We start from the raw sequence: 24,829 nt of genomic DNA, 5'->3' as shown, positions 1-24,829 counted from the left end.
CCCTAGTGTGTGTAGGATAGTGTTAGTGTGCGGGGATCGCTGGGCGGCGCGGACTCGGTGGGCCGAAGGGCCGGTTTCCGCACTGTATCTCTAAATCTAAAAATAAAATCTAAAAATCTAAAAAATCTAAATCTATATCTAAAAAAAACCTCATTCTCCTGCCTTCTCCCCATAACCCCTGACACCCGTACTAATCAAGAATCTATCTATCTCTGCCTTAAAAACATCCACTGACTTGATTTGTGATCAATTTGCAGCAATGGTCAAATCAGGTATGATTATCAATGACTCCCGTTCCACCAATGGCGGCCGCCCGAGCCGGCAGGCTGGTTGCTATGCAACCTCCGTCAAGCGGTGTCCGGGCCTCCGGTCCTACACTGTCTGGACCTACAGCGGCCCCCGGGCTTAAACTGTCTGGACCTACACTGTCTGGACCTACACTGTCCGGACCTACAGCATCCGGGCCTACAGCGCCCGGGCCTACAGCGCCGTCCGGGCCTACAGCGTCCGGGCCTACAGCGTCCGGGCCTACAGCGTCCGGGCCTACAGCGTCCGGGCCTACAGCGTCCGGTCCTACAGCGTCCGGGCTTACACCGTCCGGGACTACAGTGTCCAGGCCTACAGCGTCTGGGCCTACAGCGTCCGGGCCTACAGCGTCCGGGCCTACAGCATCTGGGCCTACAGCGTCCGGGCTTACACCATCCGGGACTACAGTGTCCAGGCCTACAGCGTCCGGGCCTACAGCGTCCGGGCCTACACCGTCCGGGCCTAATACGGGACAAGGGCGGTCCCGTACAGGACAAAGCAATTAAGCCCAAAATATGGGATGTTCTGGCTAATACGGGCCAGTTGGCAACCCTAGTCAACAATCAGTTTCCTACAATTAGTTCACAGCAGAACCAAAGCAATCTATGGTCATGAGGAACTTTATAAATCACGGATTGAAAGGGGAGTAGAGTGGCGCAGCGGGTAGAGCTGTTGCCTCATAGCGCCATAGACCCGGGTTCGATCCTGACCTTAGGTGCTGTCTGTGTGGAGTTTGCACGTTCTCCCTGTGACTGTAGTGGGTTTCCTTCAGGTACTCCGGTTTCCTCCCACATCCCAAAGACGTGCGGGATTGAGGGTTAATTGGCCCTCAGTAAATTGCCCCCTCGGTGTGTAGGGAGCGAATGAGAAAATGGGATAACATCGAACTAATATGAAAGGCGTGGACTCGATGGGTCGAAGGGCCTGTTCCTATGCTGTGTCTTTCAATTCAATTTCAACTCAAAAGAACGAAGAATTAATCTGATCCAACCAATTACCACTTTACCAGCCTTTCCCCTTCATTATCAGGCTGATGAAAGCAGCCATCAATAGTGCCATCAAGCTAAACGAGTAGCAGCTTCATCAATGCTCCATTCAAGTGCTGACACAATCGTTCAGCTTCACACCCATCCACACCTTTGATTCAAAAGCAGAAGCAAGAACTGAAACATAGAAACATAGAAAATAGGTGCAGGAGTAGGCCATTCGGCCTTTCGAGCCTGCACCGCCATTCAATATGATCATGGCTGATAATCCAACTCAGTATCCCGTACCTGCCTTCTCTCCATACCCCTTGATCCCTTTAGCCACAAGGGCCACATCTAACTCCCTCTTAAATATAGCCAATGAACCGGCCTCAACTACCTTCTGTGGCAGAGAATTCCACAGATTCACCACTCTGTGTGAAAAAAAACCTTTCTCATCTCGGTCCTAAAAGACTTCCCCCTTATCCTTAAAATGTGACCCCTTGTTCTGGACTTCCCCTACATCGGGAACGATCTTCCCGCATCTAGCCTCTCCAACCCCTTAAGAATTTTGTAAGTTTCTATAAGATCCCCCCTCAATCTTCTAAATTCCAGCGAGTACAAGCCGAGTCTATCCAGTCTTTCTTCATATGAAAGTCCTGCCATCCCAGGAATCAATCTGGTGAACCTTCTCTGTACTCCCTCTATGGCAAGAATGGCAAGGGAGAGATAGAAGCAGCACTCGATCTCAAAGATGCATTCAGCTGACTGCCTGTAGCCCCAAACAGCCACGACCAAAATGGTCAGCAGAGGGGAAAGCCCTCTTGTAGCCCGAGTCGTACCTGATACAAGCCTCAGCCGACCTGATCTCCCGGTTGCCAGACACTATAACTCCCCCTCCCATTCCCACACTGACCTTTCTGTCCTGAGCCTCCTCCATTGTCAGAGTGAGGCCCAGCGCAAATTGGAGGAACAGCACCTCATATATCACTTGAGCATCTTCTGTGTGAATATTGGTTTCTATATCTTCAAGTAGCCCTTGCATCCTCTCTCTCTCTCTCTCTCTCTCTCTCTCTCTCTCTCTCTCTCTCTCTCTCTCTCTCTCTCTCTCTCTCTCTCTCTCTCTCTCTCTCTCTCTCTCTCTCTCTCTCTCTCGCTCTCTCTCTCTCTCTCTCTCTCTCTCTCTCTCTCTCTCTCTCTCTCTCTCTCTCTCTCAGCCCCCACACAGGTAATCATATTACTTTTACTGTCATCCTATTGAGTTCCGCTGTCTGTATTAACTCATTATCACCTCTCCCACAGCCAACAATGGACCATTGTGGGCCCCACATTTCCATGATTATCATTGTTTCTTGCATATGTTACAGTCATTTTTCCTAAGTGCTGTCTATATCTCTCATTCCCCTTTCCCCTGATTCTCGGATTGAAGAAGGGCCCCGACCCGAAACGTCACCTATCCATGTTCTCCAGAGATGCTGCCTGACCTGCTGAGTTACTCCAGCACTCTGTGAAACGTCACCTATCCATGTTCTCCAGAGATGCTGCCTGACCCGCTGAGTTACTCCAGCACTCTGTGAAACGTCACCTATCCATGTTCTCCAGAGATGCTGCCTGACCCGCTGAGTTACTCCAGCACTCTGTGTCCATCTTCAGCATTGCATCGTTCATCCTTCAATGCTGTGGCCTTGGGCCAGTGTCCTCACCTCCGTCTGCAACAACCTTCCTCCCATCCTGCGGTCCAGAAAAGGATCAACCTGTGATGCTTTCACTGCGGTCAGTTCCACTTACAACCCGCCAAGAATCGTGGACTCACGTGGCATAAAGAGAGGCCCTTTTGGCCCACCTTGTCCATACAGACCAAAGAGTTCATGCAGATGCTAAGCATTCCAGATACTGGAACCTTGAGCAAAATGCAATGGGCTGGACAAAACTCTGTGGATCAGGCAGCATCTGGGGAGGCAATGGACAGGCAACGTTTCAGGTTGGGATCCTGAAGGCTGATGGAGATATCGGGGCTGATGGAGGGGACATGGTTACGAGCCATCATCTCTCCCGAAGCCGCCGAATATTAAGCTGTATGTTCGTGTGGCGCGGTGGTAGAGAAGAGGCCCATGTAGTCAATAGACAATAGACAATAGGTGCAGGAGGAAGCCATTCCGCCCTTTGAGCTAGCACCACCATTCAATGTGATCATGGCTGATCATTCTCAATCAGTACCCCGTTCCTGCCTTCGCCCCATACCCCCTGACTCCGCTATCCATAAGAGCTCTATCTATCTCTGCCTGACAGCGCCAGAGATCTCGGGTTCCATCCCGACTACAGGCGCTGCCTGTACGAGGTTTGTACGTTCTCCCTGTGACCTGTGTGGGTTTTATCCGAGATCTTCGGTTTCCTCCTACACTCCAAAGACGCACAGGTTTGTAGGCTAATTGGCTTGGCAAATGTAAAAATAGTCACTAGTGTGTGTAGGATAGTGTTAGTGTGCGGGGATTGCTGGTCAATAAACAATAGACAATAGACAATAGGTGCAGGAGGAGGCCATTCGGCCCTTCGAGCCAGCACCGCCATTCAATGTGACCATGGCTGATCATTCTCAATTCAATCAGTACCCCGTTCCTGCCTTCTCCCCATACCCCCTGACTCCGCTATCCTTAAGAGCTCTATCTAGCTCTCTCTTGAATGCATTCAGAGAATTGGCCTCCACTGCCTTCTGAAGCAGAGAATTCCACAGATTCACAACTCTCTGACTGAAAAAGGTTTTCCTCATCTCCGATCTAAATGGCCTACCCCTTATTCTTAAACTGTGGCCCCTTGTTCTGGACTCCCCCAACATTGGGAACATGTTTCCTGCCTCTAACGTGTCCAACCCCTTAATAATCTTATACGTTTCGATAAGATCCCCTCTCATCCTTCTAAATTCCACCGTATACAAGCCCAGTCGCTCCAGTCTTTCAACATATGACGGTCCCGCCATTCCGGGAATTAACCTAGTAAACCTACGCTGCACGCCCCCAATAGCAAGAATATCCTTCCTCAAATTAGTCACGGGGAGAAGGGACAAACTCCACACAGACAGCGCCCGTGGTCACAGGATTGAACACGAGCCTCTGGCACCGTGGGGCAGCAACTCTACCGGGAGTGCCGTGCCCCGTCTTCAATATCAGATGAATGATTGCAATCGTGATGTAGAGCGGATATAATGACTGACTCATCAGCCATTTCATCACCAAACAATTAACACTAAGAAAACGAAGGCAAGAATTATTCTGACGTGTTCCCGCAGGAAAGGCTTGTCTACGCTTTGTCACTGTCTGAAGTGAAAGGATATATATAAGACAATAACTGCAATGCTGGTACAAATCGAAGGTATTTATTCACAAAATGCTGGAGTAACTCAGCAGGTCAGGCAGCATCTCAGGAGAGAAGGAATGGGTGACGTTTCGGGCCGAGACCAAAGAAAAGTCTTCAACCAACGTCACCAAGTTCAATCATTCCAATTTTCAACAATCATGAGCTGGGCATTGGGATGTTGATGGAGAAAGTTGAAACAGATTTCATATTCTTATCTTTGATGCTCTTTGATGCTTCTCATAGAGATCTCTCTGATGCCAGATCAATGCTTCTCCTTAAATGGCCTCTGTCCAACTTGGTTATGCAATTACGCGATATAACCTTCCACAAATTTAGTCAAGGACTATTTGTTTCCTACATTTGGTATTTAAAAGTGTAGGAAAAGAAAAACTGCAGATGCTGTGATAAATGAAAAGGTAGACAAAAAATGCTGGAGTGTCTCAGCGGGTCAGGCAGCGTCTCTGGAGAGAAGGAATGGGTGACGTTTCGGGTCGAGACCCTTCTTCTTCGAATTCTAGTGTAGCCGCTCCAGCCGCTCCAGTCTTTTAACATACGACAGTCCCTCCATTCCGGGAATTAACCTAGTAAACCTATGCTGCACGCCCTCAATAGCAAGAATATCCTTCCTCAAATTAGTCACGGGGAGAAGGGACAAACTTCCCGAAGCGTGACCTGAAACGTCACCCATTCCTTTTCTCCAGAGACGCTGCCTGACCCGCCGAGTTACTCCAGCACTTTTTGTCTACCTTCGATTTTGAAGAAGGGTCTCGACACGAAACGTTACCCGTTCCTTCTCTCCAGAGACGCTGCCTGACCCGCCGAGTTACTCCAGCATTTTTTGTCTACCTTTTCATTTATCACAGCATCTGCGGTTTTTCTTTTCGGGTCGAGACCCTTTTTCAGACTGATGTCAGGGGGGCGGGACAAAGGAAGGATATAGGTGGAGACAGGAAGATAGAGGGAGATCTGGGAAGGGGGAGGGGAAGAGAGGGACAGAGGGACTATCTAAAGTTGGAGAAGTCGATGTTCATACCGCTACAAGCTGCCCAGGCGGAATATGAAGTGCTGTTCCTCCAATTTCCGGTGGGCCTCACTATGGCACTGGAGGAGGCCCATGACAGAAAGATCAGGCTGGGAGTGGGAGGGGGAGTTGAAGTGCTCAGCCACCGGGAGATCAGATTGGCGAACGCGGACCGAGCGCAGGTGTTGAGCAAAGCGATCAAGAGGCAAGAGTGTTTTATTGCCATGTGGCCCAAATAGAACAATGACATTCTTCCTTGCAGCAGCACAACAGCATATGTAAACAAAGTACACTCTAAACAATGTGATAAACGAAGGAGAAAAAAAAGTTCAGTGTGTATATATACATACACACATAGAACAAAGAAAAATAGATGCAGGAATAGGCCATTCGGCCCTTCGAGCCAGCACCGCCATTCAATATGATCATGGCTGATCATCTAAAATCATCTAAAATCAGTACCCCATTCCTGCTTTTTCCCTATACCCCTTGATTCCCTTAGCTCTAAATCTGACTCTCTCTTGAAAACGTCCAGTGAATTGGCCTCCACTGCCTTCTGTGGCAGAGAATTCCACAGATTCACAACTCTCTGGGTGAAAAGGGTTTTCCTCATCTCAGTTCTAAATGGCCTCCCCCTTATTCTTAAACTGTGACCCCTGGTTCTGGACTCCCCCAACATCGGGAACATTTTTCCTGCATCTAGCCTGTCTAATCCCTTAAGAATGTTATATGTTTCCATAAGATCCCCTCTCATCCTTCTAAATTCCAGTGAATACAAGCCCAGTCGACCCATTCTTTCAACATATGTCAGTCCCGCCATCCCGGGAATTAACCTCGTGAACCAACACTGCACTCCCTCAATAGCAATAAGGTCCTTCCTCAAATAAGGAGACCAAAACACCACACAATACTCCGGGTGAGGTCTCACCAGGGCCCTGTACAACTGCAGTAGGACCTCCTTGCTCCGAAACTCAAATCCTCTCGCTATGAAGGCAAACATGCCATGAGCTTTCTTCATTGCCTGCTGTACCTGCGTGCTTACATGGAGTCACACAGCACGGAAACAGGCCCTTCAGCCAGGCCTGTCCGTGCCGGCCAACATGCCCCATCTAAGTTGGTCCCATTTGCCCACATCTTGTGGCCCATATCTTTCCAAACCTTCCGTCTGCAGGTATTTGCCCTCATGTGCCCCATCGAGCAGTTTAAACCATGCTGAGACCTTTCACGCGACCACCAAATAAAAGCACAAACTTCCCGTGACTTGCTTGTCACTGTTTCAAATTGTAAAACACAAGGGCAGACTCGACACAGCCATCTCTGTGAAGAAGAGGAGGGGGAAAGAAAAAGGCTGACTGCCGGTTACAAGTCATAAACATCGCACAACATCCATCAGTTTCCCATTAACTCCTCGGCAATCAAAGACTTATCTCGTGTCTCAGGCGAGCTTGTCAACACATAGCTTGCAAGGTTCCAGAGTCCAAATAAAACCACTCACTCACTGCTTGCAGCTCAGAGCAAGCACTATCAATTTGGCTCCATTTTTTAAGGGCATGACACCCAATTGCTTATTTTGTCAAGCCAATATCTCTTAGAATAAAATGTCTTTTCCAAAAGGGTTCGGCGTTGCAAAGACAGATGAAAACACATGTGGTTTGGACATTTGTTTTACGTCGAGTGAGGGTGATTTTGGATCAGCATTGATTTTACTCGCATGCTACTGCCTCACAGCGCCTGAGACGCTGGTTCGAGCCCGACTACCGGTGCTGTTTGTACGGAGTTTGTACGTTCTCCCTCTGACCGCATGGGTTTTCCCCACTTTCCTCCCACACTTCAAAGACGTACAGGTTTGTAGGCCAACTGGCTTCAATAAAGTTGTAAATTGTCCCCAGTGTGTATAGGGTAGTGCTAGTGTAACATATAACATATAACATATAACAACTACAGCATGGAAACAGGCCTGTCCGGCCCTACCAGTCCACGCCGACCATTCTCCCTGACCTAGTCTCATCTACCTGCACTCAGACCATAACCCTCCAATCCCCTCCTATCCATATTTGAGGAAGGATATTCTTGCTATGGAGGGCGTGCAGCGTAGGTTCACTAGGTTAATTCCCGGAATGGCGGGACTGTCGTATGTTGAAAGGCTGGAGCGATTGGGCTTGTATACACTGGAATTTAGAAGGATGAGGGGGGATCTTATTGAAACATATAAGATAATTAGGGGATTGGACACATTAGAGGCAGATAACATGTTCCCAATGTTGGGGGAGTCCAGAACAAGGGGCCACAGTTTGAGAATAAGGGGTAGGCCATTTAGAACGGAGATGAGGAAGAACTTTTTCAGTCAGAGGGTGGTGAAGGTGTGGAATTCTCTGCCTCAGAAGGCAGTGGAGGCCAGTTCGTTGGATGCTTTCAAGAGAGAGCTGGATAGAGCTCTTAAGGATAGCGGAGTGAGGGGGTATGGGGAGAAGGCAGGAACGGGGTACTGATTGAGAGTGATCAGCCATGATCGCATTGAATGGCGGTGCTGGCTCGAAGGGCTGAATGGCCTACTCCTGCACCTATTGTCTATTGTCTATTGTCTATTGTCATATACCTATCCAATTTACTCTTAAATAATAAAATCGAGCCAGCCTCCACCACTTCCACCGGAAGCCCATTCCATACAGCCACAACCCTCTGAGTAAAGAAGATCCCCCTCATGTTACCCCTAAACCTTTGTCCCTCAATTCTGAAGCTATGTCCCCTTGTTGGAATCTTCCCCCCTCTCAAAGGGAAAAGCCTACCCACGTCAACTCTGTCCATCCCTCTCAAAATTTTAAAAACCTCTATCAAGTCCCCCCTCAACCTTCTACGCTCCAAAGAATAAAGACCCAACCTATTCAACCTCTCTCTGTAGCCTAAGTGCTGAAACCCAGGCAACATTCTAGTAAATCTCCTCTGTACCCTCTCCATTTTGTCGACATCCTTCCTATAATTTGGCGACCAGAACTGCACACCATACTCCAGATTCGGCCTCACCAATGCCCTGTACAATTTCAACATTACATCCCAACTTCTATACTCGATGCTCTGATTTATAAAGGCAAGCATACCAAACGCCTTCTTCACCACCCTATCCACATGAGATTCCACCTTCAGGGAACAATGCACAGTTATTCCCAGATCCCTCTGTTCCACTGCATTCCTCAATTCCCTACCATTTACCCTGTACGTCCTATTTTGATTTGTCCTACCAAAATGCAGCACCTCACACTTATCAGCATTAAACTCCATCTGCCATCTTTCAGCCCACCCTTCCAAAAGGCCCAAGTCTCTCTGTAGACTTTGAAAATCTACCTCACTATCAACTACTCCACCTATCTTAGTATCATCTGCATATTTACTAATCCAATTTGCCACACCATCATCCAGATCATTAATGTAAATGACAAACAACAGTGGACCCAACACAGATCCTTGGGGCACTCCACTAGACACTGGCCTCCAACCTGACATACAATTGTCAACCATTACCCTCTGGTATCTCCCATTCAGCCATTGTTGAATCCATCTTGCAACCTCACTATTAATACCCAACGATTTAACCTTCTTAATCAACCTTCCATGTGGAACCTTGTCAAATGTCCAGGCCTTCAGTGTCCGGGCCTACAGTGTCCGGGCCTACAGTGTCCGGGCCTACAGCGTCCGGGCCTACAGCGCCCCCTGGGCCTAATATGGGACAAGGGCGGTCCCGTACGGGATAAACCAATTTAGCCCAAAATAAGGGATGTCCCGGCTAATACGGGACAGTTGGCGACCCCAGTTGTATGAGTCTATAAGAGTACATCAAAGGAACAGGCCCTTCGGCCCACAATGTCTGTGCCCAACATGATGCCCAGCCCAACTGTTATCTGCCTGGATACAGAATCCATATCCTTCCATTCACTGCATATCCAAAGGTTTCTGAAACGCCACTATCGTACCTGCCTCCACCATCACCACCCCCGCCCGCACGTTCCAGACACCCACCCACCCTCTGTGCAAAAAAAAACTTGCCCCGAGACATCTCTTTTAAACTTTTCCCATCTCACCTTAAAGCTAAAATGTCAAAGATGGGAAGGGCCTGCTTTAATGCTGGAGCCATATATTTAAGAACGCTCTTGCCAAGAAAGAAATTCATTGAAAGAAAGCAAGAAACAGCAGGGGACCTTTGCAGAATCCACTGCATCCAATTATAACTCTGTGACTTTTTTCCATTATTTCTAATTTTTTTCGTGCATAACTTTTGACACCTATGAGGCCATGCTGCATTGGATGACACTTCCACCAGAACCCAACTGGGGACGTGCCTACTTCATCACTTTTTCATCTTACAAGGCTAACAAGACCTTTGAGACTGCAAGAAGTAAAATCTATCACCAGAGTATGTCAGAATAAGGTTAACAAGTTTACCACTGCGAGTCGAGTAGAGAGGCTTTAGACCAACACTGCTCACACTCCCAGTTAAAACAGCCGACTCCAACAGGGGAAGCGACAGACTTACATTGTGCTTCCGTGCACGGGGAGCAATCTTGTTCACGTTGGACATCTCTCTGCCACAGTAACCCTCACTGATGCCGAGCCCAGTCCAAGATGCTGCAAACGCACGTCTCTTTCATAGTGTAAGAAAATAGCTGCAGATGATGGTACAAATCGAAGGTATTTATTCACAAAATGCCGGAGTAACTCAGCGGGTCAGGCAGCACCTCAGGAGAGAAGGAATGGGTGACGTTTCGGGTCGAAACCCTTCTTCAGACTGATGTCAGGGCGGCGGGACAAAGGAAGGATCTTTCGTAGATTCAGTTGCCTCACAGGTTAATAGAAACTGACTCACGTTGAGCCAACTATTCCCCGTTTCACAATGAGATTATCGTTGGGATGGCGGAGTGGGGCAGCGAGGCAGAGCCATTCTCTTACAGCACCAGAGACCAGGGTTGCCAACTGTCCCGTATTAGCCGGGACATCCCGTATTTTGGGCTGAATTTGTTCGTCGCGTACAGGACCGCCCTTGTCCCGTATTAGGCCCGGGCGTCGCCTAACGGAGGTTGCGTAGCCTCCCAGCCCGGGTGGCCGCCATTGGTGGAGCGGGAGCACATGGACGCTGGCTGGGTGAGGTCACGTGGGGCGCGGGGCGGTGACGTCACCCTTCGTCCCTTATTTGGGAGTGAGATAGTTGCCATCCCCTACCAGAGACACAGGTCTGATCCTGACGTCGGGCGCTGTCTGCGTGTGGAGTTTGTGCGTTCGCTCTGTGACCTCATGGGTTTCTTCCGGATTCCTCCCACATCCCAGAGACGTGCAGGTTTGTAGGTTAAGTGGCCCTCTGTAAAATTGGGTTTTGGAGGAAACCGGGGCACCCGGAGAAAACCCACGCAGTCACGGGGAGAACGTACAAAAGCCATACAGACAGCCCCTTTAGTCAGGATCGAACCCAGGATCGAGGACACCACAGCTGCGCTTGGCCAGGCCGACCCAGCGACGCTGCCAGGACAACCAGACCTTCAGCTCAAGAACCCTACACACACAACAACTGGGGCTTGGAAATGGCTCCAAACTGGCAGCTCTGTACGCGGTCTCGAAGTACCACTCCTACACACCTGTACTGTATCTGAGATGTTTATCCAAGATGTATCTAAGTGCTTAGGTAGACACAAAATGCTGGAGTAACTCAGCGGGCCAGGCAGCATCTCTGGAGAGGAATGGGCGACGTTTCGGGTCGAGACCCTTCTTCAGATTGATGTCCGAGGAGGGGGTGAGACAAAGATAGGATGTAGTCGGAGACAGGAAGACTAGTGGGAGAACTGGGAAGGGGGAGGTGAAAGAGAGGGACAGAGGAGCTATCAGAAGTTAGAGAAGTCAATGTTCATACCGCTGGGGTGTAAACTGCCCCAGTTTATTTTTTTTGTTTTGCGTTGGTTTGTGATTGTGTGTGTTATTGCTTATTTTTATTGCTCTTATTGTTGGACTGTGGGTAATGGAATTTCGTCCAAAAGACTGACTTGTTTTTTTGGATGACAATAAAGGCTATTCTGATTCTGATTCTATTCTGATTCTGCCCAAGCGAAATATGAGGTGCTGTTCCTCCAAGTTGAGCTAGGCCTCACTATGACGATGGAGGAGGCCCAGGACAGAAAGGTCAGACTGGGAGGGGGAGTTGAGTGCTGAGCCACCGGGAGATCAGGTTGGTTAAGACTTTCTTTCGTATCTAAGTGCTTATGTGTAGCGATACTTGTACTGAACTGTATACAAAAATGAATTTCACTGTACCTTGGGTTATGTGACAACTAAAGTAGTATACCATACCAATCTTCAAAAGTACATTGGAAATACCATTGAATAAAAACATTACAACAAAACACAAGTGAGCAGTACCATTTAGCTACGTGCGTTGAAAGAGTATTCTAATAGCTAGATTATCCTCAGTGGGTTTACCCCAGTAAATAACTTTCTTCAGAGCTAAACCTACAACCTTTTACAGTTCGTATTGATAACAACCACGCCCAGCTACCTCAGAATACATTGTATAGAAACATAGAAAATAGGTGCAGGAGGAGGCCATTCGGCCCTTCGAGCCAGCACCGCCATTCATTGTGATCATGGCTGATCATCCACAATCAGTAACCTGTGCCTGCCTTCTCCCCATATCCCTTGATTCCGCTAGCCCCTAGAGCTCTATCTAACTCTCTTTCAAATTCATCCAGTGAATCGGCCTCCACTGCCCTCTGTGGCAGAGAATTCCACAAATTCACAACTCTCTGGGTGAAAAAGCTTTTTTCTCATCTCAGTTTTAAATGGCCTCCCCTTTATTCTTAGACTGTGTGTAGCCCCTGGTTCTGGACTCCCCCAACATTGGGAACATTTTTCCTGTATCTAGCTTGTCCAGTCCTTTTATAATTTTATACGTTTCTATAAGATCCCCTCTCATTCTTCTAAACTCCAGTATGCAATCTCATGCACAAGAAAAGAACCCCAGTCCCCAACACAATCTGGCCCCGAAAGGGTGCAACCATAGTTATCATTGATCTCAAAACTATCTTGAAAGAGGGATTAAAAAGGCACAGGCTCAGAATAAAAAGACCTACCTCTGGCATGAAGGAGGAGGAGGAATTTCTTTAGCCACCGACAGATGTAGAACGCAAGTCATTAGGTATTTTTAGAACAGAGATTGATCGTTTCTTTCTCAGTAAGGGTGTCAATGGTTGTCAGGGAGGAGGCAGGAGAATGGGGTTGAGAGGGAGAAATAGATCATGCATGATCGGAATGGCAGAGTAGATTTGATGGGCCGAATGGCCTAATTCTGCTCCTGTGTCTAAAAGCAAAAAACTTTTTTAAATTCGCTCACATCTCCTGGACATTTCTCTTGAGCTGCCCAAGACTATCATTAAGATCTGGGACCTTAGTGACTTCCGCTCTTTATTGTCAATTCACAACCGACCATTGAGTTACAACTAAAAATATCTTCTTCACACCGAAAGATGTGATTATATAAAACTCTGTAATTTGTTCACTTTGTAGGAAGTCTGTGTCAAAAAGTCAATAACCATCTGGTAAAGAAATACTTTGTGGCATCAATCAGGTTTTTATACGCTCAAGTATTTTCTTTGGAGATCAGCAAGCTCAAGATTCTTTTCCTTTCATCTTTAATGACCCAGTTAACCAGACTTTGCTTCATTGTTTCATCCAGTTAAACATGTCCTCGGTTAGCCAAGTTAAGCAGTACTCCCACTTAAATACTAAACATCGAAAATAGGTGCAGGAGTAGGCCATTCGGCCCTTCGAGCCAGCACGGCCGTTCAATATGATCATGGCTGATCATCCACAATCAGTACCCCATTCCTGCTTTCTCCCCATATCCCTTGATTCCCTTTGTCCCAAGAGCTCAATCAACTCGTTATTCCAGTCAATTCCCTTTGTCAAGTTTCAATTGAGTCCATAAGCGCCGGACTATCAGGATCAGAATTAGTATCAATGGTTTCTACAGAGTGTAAACGAAAACCTGTACGTACATGGATACGACCAACCAGAAAATGAAAGGCAACGAAGCATTAATCAAATCCAACTTCAATGATCAATGACTTGTTCAGGAAGCCGCACATAAATTTGCTATACGTTGTGATAAATACATTCGCAAGTAGAGGTAGGAAACGCAGACAAAATATATCCATGCCCCCCTTTTCAAGGGAGAATTACAAGTAAACGTAAGCCAACATGTGAACCTTCGTGGAAGGTTCCAGCAAAACACCTCAGCTGCAGTCAAGTCTCTTTACTGCTTGTCAGTCAGTTATGGAGCACAGTTGTAAAACTTTACTCACTAAATATGTGTTCAGCCCTCACCAGGAAGTACAATTCACCCAACTCTGTACACAAAATATGTTTTTTTAAGGTCTTCTGGACAAAAAATAATAATTCAATGATACATATCTTTGCATCTTAAAAGCAGGAGTTCTCCCGATGATCGACAAGAAGCATTAATCTTAAAGCCAACAAACTGGATGTTGGCTGATGCCAATACCATGAGTTCACCACTGGTAATTCGATGTGTCCTTATACACTCAATTCTGATTTTGGTGCTGGAACAAAACTGAAATATGAATGGGTCTTCAAAAGATATTTAGGAACATGATTTCGCCACTAATCGTTCGATGGTCTATGTGTCTGTCACACCTCACCTATGATTTAGTTCTGGACACAACTCTGAAATAAGAATTGGTCTTCATTAGGACCAGGAACTTCATGATTTCGCCACTAACCGTTCAATGGTCAATATGTCCCTCAGTTATTTTTCTGGACAAAAACTGTGAAATAAAAATTGGCCTTCAAAAGTATGAGGAATATCATGATTTCACCATTTTGATAATGTGAATAGATAGGGTCAATATCTCCCTCAAACCCCATTTCTGATTTTTTTTTTTCTGGACAAAACTCTGAACTAAGAATTGGCCTTCAAAAGCATCAGAAGCATCGTGATTTCACTGTTGGTAATTCGATCGTCCCTATTCCTGCTTTTCCGTTGGAACAGAACTGTGAACCGAGGTTTGTCCTTCGATGGGACCAGGAGCATCGGAACACGTGACAGAACACGTGACAGAACACGTGACGGAACACGTGACAGAACACGTGACGGAACACTTGACGGAACGCGTGGCCTGTGTACCGCACCACGCGCGCTGGCGGAGAAGCAGAGGAGGCCACAACGAACAGCGGCCCACCACGCCCAAGACGCGGCAGGTTGACTATCTGTGTAAGCATACTGCACGTACCTGTCTCCTCATCAGACTCCTTCTCGTTCTCTGAATCGGTCAGCGTGAGGGCTGAGTTCTCCCGACTGGACAGGCCGGAGCCGCGCCTGGACTTGACGCCCCTCCCCCACAACCTAATAGCATGCTCTGGAGAAATGGCACCTTCTGTGTCTGAGTCGGCGTCGCTCAGTGAGTAGCCGCGGTGCAGGAGCCCCATGTCTGGGCCATAGGCAGTGTTGTGGTGGGGAGAGGGTTCACAGACTCCCAGCTCAGTCAGTGTGAAATTGGCTCCTGCATACAAACACAAGAAAGGTACACATCATGCACCTCCGACTCACAAAGACAGTGCAGTCACATTCAAGAGCATTAGGACGTACCGTCATTAGGACGTACTCTCATTAGGACGTACCCTCATTAGGACCTACTCTCAGCAACCAGCATTTTCAGGCCTAGTGCATTATCAGGACTCCTCAACCAAGCTGTACAGCAACAGTGAAAACCAAAGATAGGCACAAAGTGCTGGAGTAACTCAGCGGGACAGGCAGCATTTCTGGAGAGAAGGAATGGGTGACGTTTCGAGGGTTGAGAGCCTCCTTCAGACTAATGGGTTACGTTTTGGGTCGAGATCGTTCTTCGGACTTCAGAACAGTAAAAACCGCCTGAGCAGAGAATATGAATGGTACAACACTGCCACGCGTTATTTAAGTGTGATCCATTCCCAATCATAACATTGCACCTCGAAGGCATGACAAAATGTTGGAGGAACTCAGCGGGTCAGGCAGCACCTCTGGAGAGAAGGAATGGATAACGTTGCCAGCCAGCTGAGTTACTCCAGCATTTTGTAATACCTTCGTTTTTTACCAGCATCTGCAGTTATTTTCCTACATAACTTTGCACCTGATTCCTTGTAAAGTATATCCAACTCTGCCATGGCATTGTACAGTGTGGAAGCAGGCCTTTCATGCCCAACCCATCCATGCCCAGCATGACGTCTCATATAAGCTGGTCGCACATGGCCATGTTTGGTTTAGTTTAGTTTAGTTTGGAGATATAGCACGGAAACAGGCCCTTTCAGCCCACCGGATCCGCACCGACCAGTGATCCCTGCACATCAACACTATCCTACACACACGAGGGACAATTTTTTGCAATTACTAAGCCAATTAACCTACAAACCTGCACGTCTGTGGAGTGTGGGAGGAAACCGAAGATCTCGGAGAAAACCCACGCAGGTCACGGGGAGAACGTACAAACTCCGTACAGACAGCACCCGTAGTCGGGATGGAACCCGGGTCTCCGGCGCTGCATTCGCTGTAGGGCAGCAACTCTACCGCTGCGCCACCGTGACCGCCCATCCATCTAAATGCTTCCTATCCAGGTACCTGTCCAAATGTCTTTTAAATGTTGTTATGGTACGAGTCTCAACTACTTTCTTTGGCAGCCCATTCCAGATATTCACATCCTCAGGCTGAAAAAGGTGTCCCTCAGGTTCCAATTAAACCTTTCCCCTCTCTCCTTAAACCTGTGCCTCTGGTTCACGATTCCTCTACTCTGGGAAAAAAAGGACTCTGTGCATCTACTCTATCTGTTCCCCTCGTGATTTTATTCACCTTTGTAAGATCACCCCTTATCCTCCTGCGCTCCGAGGAATGAAGTCCTAGCCTGCCGATCCTGGCACCATCCTCGTAAATGGCTCGATTGTAATCATGTATTGTCTTTCCGCTGACTGGTTAGCATGCAACTAAAAGCTTGTCACTGTTCCTCGGTACACATGACAATAAACTAATTTAAATCTTCTTGGCACTCTTTCCAGCTTTTTCACATAAAGGGTGGCGGGTGTATGGAACAAGCTGCCAGAGAAGGTAGTTGTGGTTGGGCCTATCCCAACATAGAAAATAGAAACAGAGAAAATATGTGCAGGAGGAGGCCATTTGGCCCTATGAGCCAGCACCACCATTCATTGTGATCATGGCTGATCATCCACAATCAGTAACCTGTGCCTGCCTTCTCCCCATATCCCTTGATTCCGCTAGCCCCTAGAGCTCTATCTAACTCTCTTTTAAATTCATCCAGCGAATTAGCCTCCACTGCCTTCTGTGGCAGAGAATTCCACAAATCACAATTCTCTGGGTGAAAAGGTTTCTTCTCAGTTTTAAATGGCCTCCCCTTTATTCTTAGACTGTGTGGCTCCTGGTTCTGGACTCCCACAACATTGGGAACATGTTTCCTGCATCTAGCTTGTCATTAACGTTTAAGAAACAGTTGGACAGGTACATGGATAGGGCAGGTTTGGAGGGATATGGGCCAAATGTGGGCAAGTGGGACTAGTGTAGATGGGGCTTGTTGGCTGGTGTGGGCAAGTTGGGTCGAAGAGCCCGTTTCCACACTGTATCAGTCAAGGACTCTATGACTATTGATGTAATCTTTTCATTTTCATCAGCAGGGTGTTGGTGAAACGTTTGTCTATCTACATGGAATATGTAGTGAAATTCTCTGGTACATGCCACATGTTCACTCAAAATTGTGACATTCCTCCTATCCTATCTGCAATTCTACGAGAAACCAAAGGCCCTTCTTAGAGAGTAGGGATATAGCTCATGGTTTAACTGTAACATGCACTTTGTCAGATAGTAGGCATTTTTTCAAGCAACTACCGTTCTGTATACAATTAAAAATGGCATGAGAACAGAGGCAATATCAACAGCAAGACGTCATAGACTCATAAAGTGCAGAAACAGGCCCTTCAGCCCAACTTGTGCACACTGGCCAATATGTCCCATTTACATTAGTCCCTCCTGCAAGCATTTAATCCCTCTGAACCTGTCCTATCCATGTACCAGTCTAAATGCTTCTAAAACATTGCGATAGTCCCTGGCTCAACGACCTCCTCTGGCAGATTGTTCAATACACACCACACCCTTTGTGTGAAAAAGTTATCTCCCTCTTTTTTTAGTTCGGTTTCATTTAGTTTAGAGACACAGCATGGAAACAGGCCCTTCGGCCCACCGAGTCCGCGCTGGAATTTAGAAGGATGAGAGGAGATCTTATTGAAACGTATAAGATTATTAAGGGGTTGGACACGTTAGAGGCAGGAAACATGTTCCCAATGTTGGGGGAGTCCAGAACAAGGGGCCACAGTTTAAGAATAAGGGGTAGGCCATTTAGAACTGAGATGAGGAAAACCTTTTTCAGTCAGAGAGTTGTGAATCTGTGGAATTCTCTGCCTCAGAAGGCAGTGGAGGCCAATTCTCTGAATGCATTCAAGAGAGAGCTGGATAGAGCTCTTAAGGATAGTGGAGTCAGGGGGTATGGGGAGAAGGCAGGAACAGGGTACTGATTGAGAATGATCAGCCATGATCACATTGAATGGCGGTGCTGGCTCGAAGGGCCGAATGACCTCCTCCTGCACCTATTGTCTATTGTCTATTGACCAGCAATCCCCGCACACTAACACTATCCTACACACACTAGTGACTATTTTTACATTTGCCAAGCCAATTAACCTACAAACCTGCACGTCTTTGGAGTGTGGGAGGAAACCGAAGATCTCGAATAAAACCCACGCAGGTCACGGGGAGAACGTACAAACCTTGTACAGACGGCGCCTGTAGTCGGGATGGAACCCGGGATCTCTAACGCTGTGAGGCAGCAACTCCACCGTGCCCTAAATTTATTAGAAAGGTTGGCATGTGGTGTGTGTCAGAGTAAGTCCAGAGGTGGAAAGACCAGTTGTCTCCTGTTGTGATCATAATTAATGGCTGCAGATGAAGGTTAGTATAACCTGGCTCTGGATATTTTGGCAAATAATGTCCTGCGGTTTCTGGAAGCATGCACCATTGCTATTTTGGAAGGTGGAATCCAAGTATCTAGGCCATCCCATGACACAGCTGGTGTTATCAAAACGCATCCTTTTATCTCAAACAAAAAAATACAACTTGTATTTTATAATTTATGGAATGCCTGGAGAAGTGTACATTTACTTTGGCAGGCATTAACTAAAATATCATTCCCTTCATGGTTTCGAAGGAATAAATAAAGATAAAATGAAGAAACTTGGAACTGCAGACGTTGGTTTATCAAAAAAGGCACAAAGTGCTGGAGTAACTTAGCTGCTCAGCGGGTCAGGCAGCATCTCTGGAGTCAGGTATCTATGTTGAAGAAGGGTCCTGACCAGAAACATCACCGAACCATGATGAAAAAGGGTCCCGACTCGAAACGTTTTCCATGTTCACCAGAGATGTTGCCTGACCCGCTGAGTTACTCCAGCACTCTGTGAAACGCCACCTATCCATGTTCTCCAGAGATGCTGCCTGACCCGCTGAGTTACTCCAGCACTCTGTGAAACGCCACCTATCCATGTTCTCCGGAGATGCTGCCTGACCCGCTGAGTTACTCCAGCACTTTATGTCATTAAAAAAAAAGAAAAACTGATGCTGTTATCAGGATCCAGGTGGGCAGGGAGGGATGGTGGAATCATGGACTAGCAGACATAGATTTTAATATATGGCTGACATGCAGAAACTTTAAAAAGGGAAAGGGAAAGGCACGGTGGCGTGGCGGTAGATTTGCTGCCTCACAGCGCCTGAGACCCGGGTTCGATCCTGACTACGGGTGCTGTCTGTACGAAGTTTGTACGTTCTCCCCGTGACCCGCGTGGGTTTTCTCCGAGATCTCCGGTTTCCTCCCACACTCCAAAGACATACAGGTATTGTGGATTAATTGGCTTGTTGTAAATGTATATTTGTTCCTAATGTGTGTAAGGTAGTGTTAATGTGCGGGGATCGCTGGTCGGTGCGGACTCAGTGGGACGAAGGGCCAGTTTCCGCGCTGTATCTCTGAACTAAACGAAACTGTAGTCTTCTCACTGCCAGTTTCCTATAATTATGTGTGTTTGTGCAGAGAAGAACAGAGGCCTAAAAAATATTCCTTTCTGTTTTGGATGTTGGCACGAAGCAGTTCCTGCTGTGAATCAGCAATGATTTTGAGTACTTTCTTGTCCGCGTCCTGCTCAACCAATGTCCCCAAAGAGGCCACTTTTCAAGTGATGTGCCCTGCTGAAATATCGCCATTAAAATATCACTTAATAGAGTACGCTCCCCTTGTGCATGTCAGAGGGCATCTCCCGATTGTCCAAATGCAAACTCCAGATTCTATGGAAGACAACCCTGCATTTTCTGCCCTCAGCCTTTCTCAGACTTTGAAAGGAACTAAGCTCACATAATAAGTTTATATCTCCCGGTCTGTCAAGTCCCAATGAAAATAAAACAGATTGGAACAGCTGCTGAAGATTTATCTGCTCACACCTGCTGTTGTCCCCAGCATAACGCTCGTCCTTTCATTACTCCAATGAGTTGGGGTGACGTGCAGGTGGGGTTGGCCAACTGTCCCGTATTAGCCGGGACATCCCGTATTTTGGGCTAAATTGGTTTGTCCCGTATGGGACCGCTCTTGTCCCGTATTAGGCCCGGGGGTCGTTGTCGGCCGGGACAGTGTGGGCTAACGGAGTGTGTTCGGGGAGCGGGGCCGAGTGTGTTCGTGTTCGCCTAACGGAGGCCGCGTAGCGGGAGCACGTGGCCGCTGGCTGGGTGAGGTCACGTGGGGCGCGGGGTGGTGACGTCACCTTGTCCCGTATTTGGGAGTGAGATAGTTGGCAACCCCTATGTGGAGGGGATACCAACCCACCTATGATTATCTTTGTAGATACAGAGTGGTACATGCATTGGCAGTGTGACAATAGACAATAGGTGCAGGAGTAGGCCATTCGGCCCTTCGAGCCAGCACCGCCATTCAATGTGATCATGGCTGATCATTCTCAATCAGTACCCCATTCCTGCCTTTCTCCCCATACCCCCTGACTCCGCTATCCTTAAGAGCTCTATCCAGCTCTCTCTTGAATGCATTCAGAGAATTGGCCTCCATTGTCTTCTGAGGCAGAGAATTCCACAGATTCACAACTCTCTGACTGAAAAAGTTTTTCCTCATCTCAGTTCTAAATGGCCTACCCCTTATTCTTAAACTGTGGCCCTTGTTCTGGACTCCCCCAACACTGGGAACATGTTTCCTGCCTCTAACGTGTCCAACCCCTTAATAATCTTATACGTTTCGATAAGATCCCCTCTCATCCTTCTAAATTCCAGTTTATACAAGCCTAGTCACTCCAGTCTTTCAATATATGACAGTCCCGCCATTCCGGGAATTAACCTAGTAAACCTATGCTGCACGCCCTCAATAGCAAGAATATCCTTCCTCAAATTTGGAGACCAAAACTGCACACAGTACTCCAGGTGCGGTCTCACTAGGGCCCTGTACAACTGCAGAAGGACCTCTTTGCTCCTATACTCAACTCCTCTTGTTATGAAGGCCAACATTCCATTGGCTTTCTTCACTGCCTGCTGTACCTGCATGCTTCCTTTCAGTGACTGATGCACTAGGACACCCAGATCTCGTTGTAACACCCAGATCTCGTTGCAGTTTGGTTTGTTTTAACTAGAAAAATTGGGTCTTAAATCTCTTTTGTACGAGGATCAGGTCAGCATTCAAAATTATCCTCTTGATGCCACTTTCCAGTTGCAAATCCAGACCGCCAAATAAAGGTGGCTGGTTGCCAAACATGTTAACTCCCCGACTCATTCCCACACTGACCTTTCTGTCCTGGGCCTCCTCCACTGTCAGAGTGAGGCCCAGCGCAAATTGGAGGAACGGCACCTCATATTTCGCTTGGGCGGCTTACACCCCAGCGGTATTAACATTGATCATAAGTCATGCAGCGTAGGTTTACTAGGTTAAATCCCGGAATGGCGGGACTGTCGTATGTTGAAAGACTGGAGTGACTAGGCTTGTATACATTGGAATTTAGAAGGATGAGAGGGGATCTCATCGAAACGTATAAGATTATTAAGGGGTTGGACACGTTAGAGGCAGGAAACATTTTCCCAATGTTGGGGGAGTCCAGAACAAGGGGCCACAGTTTAAGAATAAGGGGTAGGCCATTTAGAACTGAGATGAGGAAAAACCTTTTCAGTCAGAGAATTAGATTTAGCTCTTTGGGCTAAGGGAATCAAGGGATGTGGGGAAAAAGCAGGAACGGGGTACTGATTTTGGATGATCAGCCGTGATTATATTGAATGGCGGTGCTGGCTCGAAGGGCTGAATTGCCTACTCCTGCACCTATTTTCTATGTTTCTATGTTTACCTTTCAGTCTGAAGAAGGCTCTCGACCCGAAACGTCAGCCATTCCTTCTCTCCAGAGATGCTGCCTGTCCCGCTGAGTTACTCCAGCATTTCGTATCTACCTTCTGCATGAACATGCACCTGCAGTTCTTTCCAACACGCCTCTTTTGTTTCCCTGCTCTGTTCCAAAGCAGGGCAAAGACTCGTCTTTTCTCAAAGAGCGTTCAAAAGATGTTGAGAAATGGGAAGGCCACGAACTTCAGTAAATAAAAACGATGGAGATTGATTTGAAGATTCGGGAAAAGGGTTTTGCTACTTTGACAAATGTCCTTCCTGGTGAGTTGGATCTTGATGCATGTGCTGATGTCTCACAGCTCATGATATCACGTCAAATGTGCGTGATTTGTGCTGTTCAACTAGATATGGAACATGGAACAGTACAGAGGATAGACACGGCAAGGTGGAGTGACATTCATTACTCTTTATCTCTCCACATCATCGTCTGTATCTCTCGTTTCCCTTTTCCCTAACCAGTCTGAAGAAGGATCTTGACCCAAAACATCATCCATCCTTCTCTCCACAGACGTTGCCTGAACCGCTGAGTTACTCTAGCATTTTGTGTCTATCTTTGGTCCAATCCAGCATCTGCAGTAGTTGGTTTCTGCAGTTCTGCTGGGTTCTGAACTCATAAACACATTTCAAATCATATGATTTGACGGCACGGTGGCGCAGCGGTAGAGTTGCTGCCTTACAGCGAATACAGCGCCGGAGACTCAGGTTCGATCCTGACTACGGGCGCCGTCTGTACGGAGTTTGTACGTTCTCCCCGTGACCTGCGTGGGTTTTCTCCGAGATCTTCGGTTTCCTCCCACACTCCAAAGACGTACAGGTTTGTAGGTTAATTAGCTGGGCAAATGTAAAAATTGTCCCTAGTGGGTGTAGGATAGTGTTAGTGTGCGGGGATCGCTGGGTGGCGCGGACCCGGTGGGCCGAAGGGCCTGTTTCTGCGCTGTATCTCTAAATCTAAATCTAAAAAATATGTTGATTATTTTTAATATTGTCTTTATACCTATTTTTAATATTGTCTTTTTACCTTACTAATGTCATTTATTTAAATCTTATTTATCCTTGGAATATTACTGCTGAGGTGACCCGTTGTCTTGTCAAATACATTTCATTGTACCGTTGACCCTGTGTCAACCTACATATGACAAATAACATTTATTATTATTATATTATATTAGTACCGCACAGGAACTGGCCCTTTGGTCCACAATATTTGTGCTGAACATAATATTAGGTTGAACTAATCTCCTCTGTCTGCTTGGGAAACATATCTCTCCATATCCAGTTGAAATCATGAACAATGCATGTGTTGATGTTTTACAGTTCACCTCCCGACAGCTGGCAACTGCTTTACCAGAGAAAGCATTGTATCGGGATGTATCACAGCTTGGTTTAGGAACAGCTCCATCCAGGACCGCAAGAAATTGCAGCGAATTGTGGACGCAGCCCAGACCAACCTCCCCTCCATTGACTCCATCTACACCTCACGCTGCCTCGGCAAGGCCAGCAACCCAGACCATCACACAAACCAACCTCCCTTCCATTGACTGGAATTTAGAAGGATGAGAGGAGATCTTATCGAAACGTACAAGATTATTAAGGGGTTGGACACGTTAGAGGCAGGAAACATGTTCCCAATGTTGGGGGAGTCCAGAACAAGGGGCCACAGTTTAAGAATAAAGAGTAGGCCATTTAGAACTGAGATGAGGAAAAACCTTTTCAGTCAGAGAGTTGTGAATCTGTGGAATTCTCTGCCTCAGAAGGCAGTGGAGGCCAATTCTCTGAATGCATTCAAGAGAGAGCAAGATAGAGCTCTTAAGGATAGTGGAGTCAGGGGGTATGGGGAGAAGGCAGGAACGGGGTACTGATTGAGAATGATCAGCCATGATCACATTGAATGGTGGTGCTGGCTCGAAGGGCCGAATGGCCTCCTCCTGCACCTATTGTCTATTGTCTATTGACTCCACTTACACCTCACGCTGCCTCGGCAAGGTCAGCAGCATAATCAAGGACCAGTCTCACCCCGGTCACTCACTCTTCTCCCCTCTCCCATCGGGCAAGAGGTACAGAAGTGTGAAAACGCACACCTCCAGATTCAGGGACAGTTTCTTCCCGGCTGTTATCAGGCAACTGAACCATCCCACCACAACCAGAGAGCAGTGCTGAACTACTATCTACCTCATTGGTGACCCTCAGACTGTACTTCATCAGACTTTACTGGCTTTACCTTGCACTGAACGTTATTCCCTTATCACGTATCTGTACATTGTAAATCTATCGATTGTGATCTTGTATTGTCTTTCTGCTGACTACTCAGCACGCAACAAAAGCTTTTCACTGTACCTCGGTACACGTGACAATAAACTAAACCGAAACTGATACGAAAATAGACTTGCAAGTCAGAGGGATGTGGGAGGATACCTGAGCACCACACAATTTGGGTGATAAGAAACACGCTAAATGTAGACAGCACCAGAGGGCAGGATTGAACCTGGGTCACTGGAATTGGGAGTCACCAGTTGTATTTTTGTTGATGCCATTCTGTTCTGGTCACAGTCTGAGCTTCAGAAACACGCACACCCAACAAAGAAACTCTCCCAACACAAGCAACTGCATTACAAAAAGACACACAGGGTGCTGGAGTAACTCAGCGGGTCAGGCAGCATCTCTGGAGAACATGGATAGGTGAC

At 47.2% G+C, this 24,829-nt stretch overlaps 1 protein-coding gene across 10 annotated transcripts in view; it reads right to left on the bottom strand.

Annotated features, from left to right (window-relative positions):
* The window catches only part of LOC144600001 (teneurin-2-like), a 1,473,402-nt gene that overhangs the window by 676,383 nt on the left and 772,190 nt on the right, over positions 1 to 24,829 (bottom strand). For 8 of the 10 annotated variants that reach the window (XM_078411299.1, XM_078411301.1, XM_078411304.1 and 5 more), the window contains one exon: positions 14,925 to 15,194. The exons of the other annotated variants lie outside the window; for them this stretch is intronic. In XM_078411299.1, coding sequence (XP_078267425.1) covers positions 14,925 to 15,194 — 270 coding nt within the window. The remainder of the gene's footprint in view (positions 1 to 14,924; positions 15,195 to 24,829) is intronic. 10 annotated transcript variants of the gene reach the window in all.

The sequence above is a fragment of the Rhinoraja longicauda genome, chromosome 14 (genome assembly GCF_053455715.1).
Source record: "Rhinoraja longicauda isolate Sanriku21f chromosome 14, sRhiLon1.1, whole genome shotgun sequence".
In the NCBI taxonomy this organism is placed as follows: domain Eukaryota; kingdom Metazoa; phylum Chordata; class Chondrichthyes; order Rajiformes; family Arhynchobatidae; genus Rhinoraja; species Rhinoraja longicauda.
Note: the sequence above shows the minus strand (reverse complement) of the source record. Positions and strands in the feature narration are given on the sequence as shown.